We start from the raw sequence: 2,641 nt of genomic DNA, 5'->3' as shown, positions 1-2,641 counted from the left end.
AGAGTCAGACATGACTTAGCCACTAAACAGCAACAATGATGGATATCATTGGGTTCAATGTAGGAAATGTCAGGGGAAACATTATATTCAGTTAATATTTTCCCATCATTCACGAAGCACCTTTACTAATATTTCTCAGTTGATCACAAACACCAAGAACTTGCAATCAGGCAATATGAATCTGCAGAATTGCCCAAGACTTAGCATAAAACCCATGTCACTGTGACTTTATCCTACCTATCAGTTTCCCCAAACCCTGTTTCAAATCTTTGTTTCTCAGACTGTAGATGAAAGGGTTTAGCATGGAAGTTAACATAGTGTAGATGACTGTTGCTATCCGATCCTTGACGGTGTAGCTGTTCAAAGGTTGGAGATAGACATAGCTGATGCTCCCATAAAACAGGCTCACCATGGTGAGGTGGGAACCACAGGTAGAGAAGGCCTTGTACTTCCCGGCAGTTGAAGGGATCTTCAGAACAGTGGTGAGAATCCTCAGATAAGAGATAATGATGCACATAAAGGGGGCCATCACCACAGACAGTCCTTCTGTCTTTATCACTATCTCATTGACATATGTAGATGAGCAGGACAACTTCAGCATTGCCTTGAGTTCACAGAAGAAATGATGGATAATGTTGGAGGCACAGAAGGTGAGTTGATTCAGCAAGTGGACATGAAGGAGTGAATGAAGAAATGGGATGGTGAGGGAGATTATCAGTAGAAGGACACAACATTTATAGCTCATGATGGTGATGTAATGAAAGGGTTTGCATATGGCCACGTAGCGGTCAATGGCCATGGCCCCTAGGACATAACTATCTACATTTCCAAAGGAGAGGCAGAAGTATGCCTGGGTCATGCACTCACTATAGAGGATGGTCTTTGCCTCTGATAAGAAGTTTATCAGCATCTTTGGAATAATAACTGTTGTGTAGCAAATATCAACGAAGGACAGGCTTTTCAGAAAGAAGTACATGGGGGTCTGTAAACGAATATCTGAATAGATGGCCAGGATAATGATCAGGTTTCCCATCAGAGTGACCAGGTAGATAGTAACAAAGAGGACAAATAGAGGCTTCTGGTCCTCAGGCCTAGAGGAGAGCCCCAGTAGGATAAACTCAGAAGGACTTGATATGTTGTCCCATCTCATGGTTTTAATTTTGCTAAAGAGAAGTAAAATATAAATTAATAGATTCTCCTTTTATCTGAAGCATGCATTTTCCTAGTACATTTAAGCTTTATCCTCACTGAGATATGGTAAGTACAGTATTTACCTGTGATGTTTCTTTCCTCCAATAATGTGGAGAATTCAGAGTGAAATGTATTTTTCCACCTCCTTTTTAGTTTCTGAGCTACTTAGAGACATTGGGAAAATAGGGTTGTAAGAGGGGTAGTAAGACCAGAGAGAGAAATGGACAGAGATAGAGAATTCCTTTTTTAACATCTGCATTCTTCAGTAATCATATTTTTTAGAGCAGTTTTAGGTTTATAACAAAATTGAGAGGGAGATACAGAGATTTCCCATATATTCCCTACTCCCACACATTCATCACCTTGTGCATTATCAACATCACTCACTAGAGTGAAACATTTTTAACAAGGATGAATCTACGTGGACATACCATAATCACCCAAAGCCCATAGTTTACCTTAGAGTTCACTCTTTAAAAAAAAATTATTTTTTGCCATACATCAACATGCATCTGCCATGGTGTATGGCAAAACCAATACAATATTGTAAAGTAAAAAAAAATAAATAAAATCTAAAAAAAAAAGAATTAGGGAACATAAAAAAAAATTAGAGTTGGAAATATGCAAAAAAAATCATCACTGACTATCACCATTGCATAAATAAATAGATATTTTAACATAAAAAAATTATTTTTTAATGGAAGGATAATTGCATTACAGAATTTTGTTGGTTTCTGCCAAACATGGTTCATTGTAGTAGGGCTTGGACAGAGTTTGGGGCACAGGAAAAAGTCTTTGTTTAGAAATTTTAGTGGACAAATTTTTCTGGGTAATTACTTGTCCATTTTTGAATTATCTGTACTTTGTGTGATTCCTCCATCACTCATCCTGGACTTTGGATGCTGAATTCTGATATTATCATACAAGCTTTTCTTTCCCATTACTGTTGTACATATATCCTTCCTGCCTCAGCAAGTTATTATTTGAGAAGAGAAGATGGAAACAGAGACACAGATCCAGCGTGACATGGACGGAGAACTTCTTTATTTTATATTTTTTACTGTATGCTAGGCCTCCACTTTGTGGATTCTAACATTGTTGTCTGTATATGTGCAAATTATTTATTTTTAAGTGTGAATTTGTCCCTAGAACTACATCAGCCATAGATGCAGACGCCCTTACCTGATCATTAAGAAACACTTCTTGAATCTGAGTGATTCCTTTGCGGGTATCTGCAGGGCTCTTCCCATCTGATGAACTATAGTGACAAGCTCCGAGCCTTTGTCCTGTGCCCTGTCTTCAAGTCCCTGGAGTTCAATTTGGAAAACAAGTAAAAGGCAGTCATTTTTCTCAATTATATTTGAGAAAGTAAGGTATTCCTCTAAGGAACCAAGTGAATATTTCATGCCTTCTTCTCCAAGTAGCCCTGTCTGTGCCCATGTTTCTGAAA

The 2,641-nt window shown here is 38.1% G+C and overlaps 1 protein-coding gene across 1 annotated transcript; it reads right to left on the bottom strand.

Moving 5' to 3' along the window:
• Positions 1–217: 217 nt before the first annotated feature.
• OR1L22 (olfactory receptor family 1 subfamily L member 22) lies at positions 218–1,150 on the bottom strand. Its single transcript, NM_001389942.1, has one exon. It carries the CDS (start codon positions 1,148–1,150, stop codon positions 218–220), a length of 933 nt encoding a protein of 310 aa, NP_001376871.1.
• Between the last annotated feature and the right edge of the window lie 1,491 nt (positions 1,151–2,641).

This window comes from Bos taurus, chromosome 11, assembly GCF_002263795.3.
Source record: "Bos taurus isolate L1 Dominette 01449 registration number 42190680 breed Hereford chromosome 11, ARS-UCD2.0, whole genome shotgun sequence".
Taxonomy (NCBI): domain Eukaryota; kingdom Metazoa; phylum Chordata; class Mammalia; order Artiodactyla; family Bovidae; genus Bos; species Bos taurus.
Note: the sequence above shows the minus strand (reverse complement) of the source record. Positions and strands in the feature narration are given on the sequence as shown.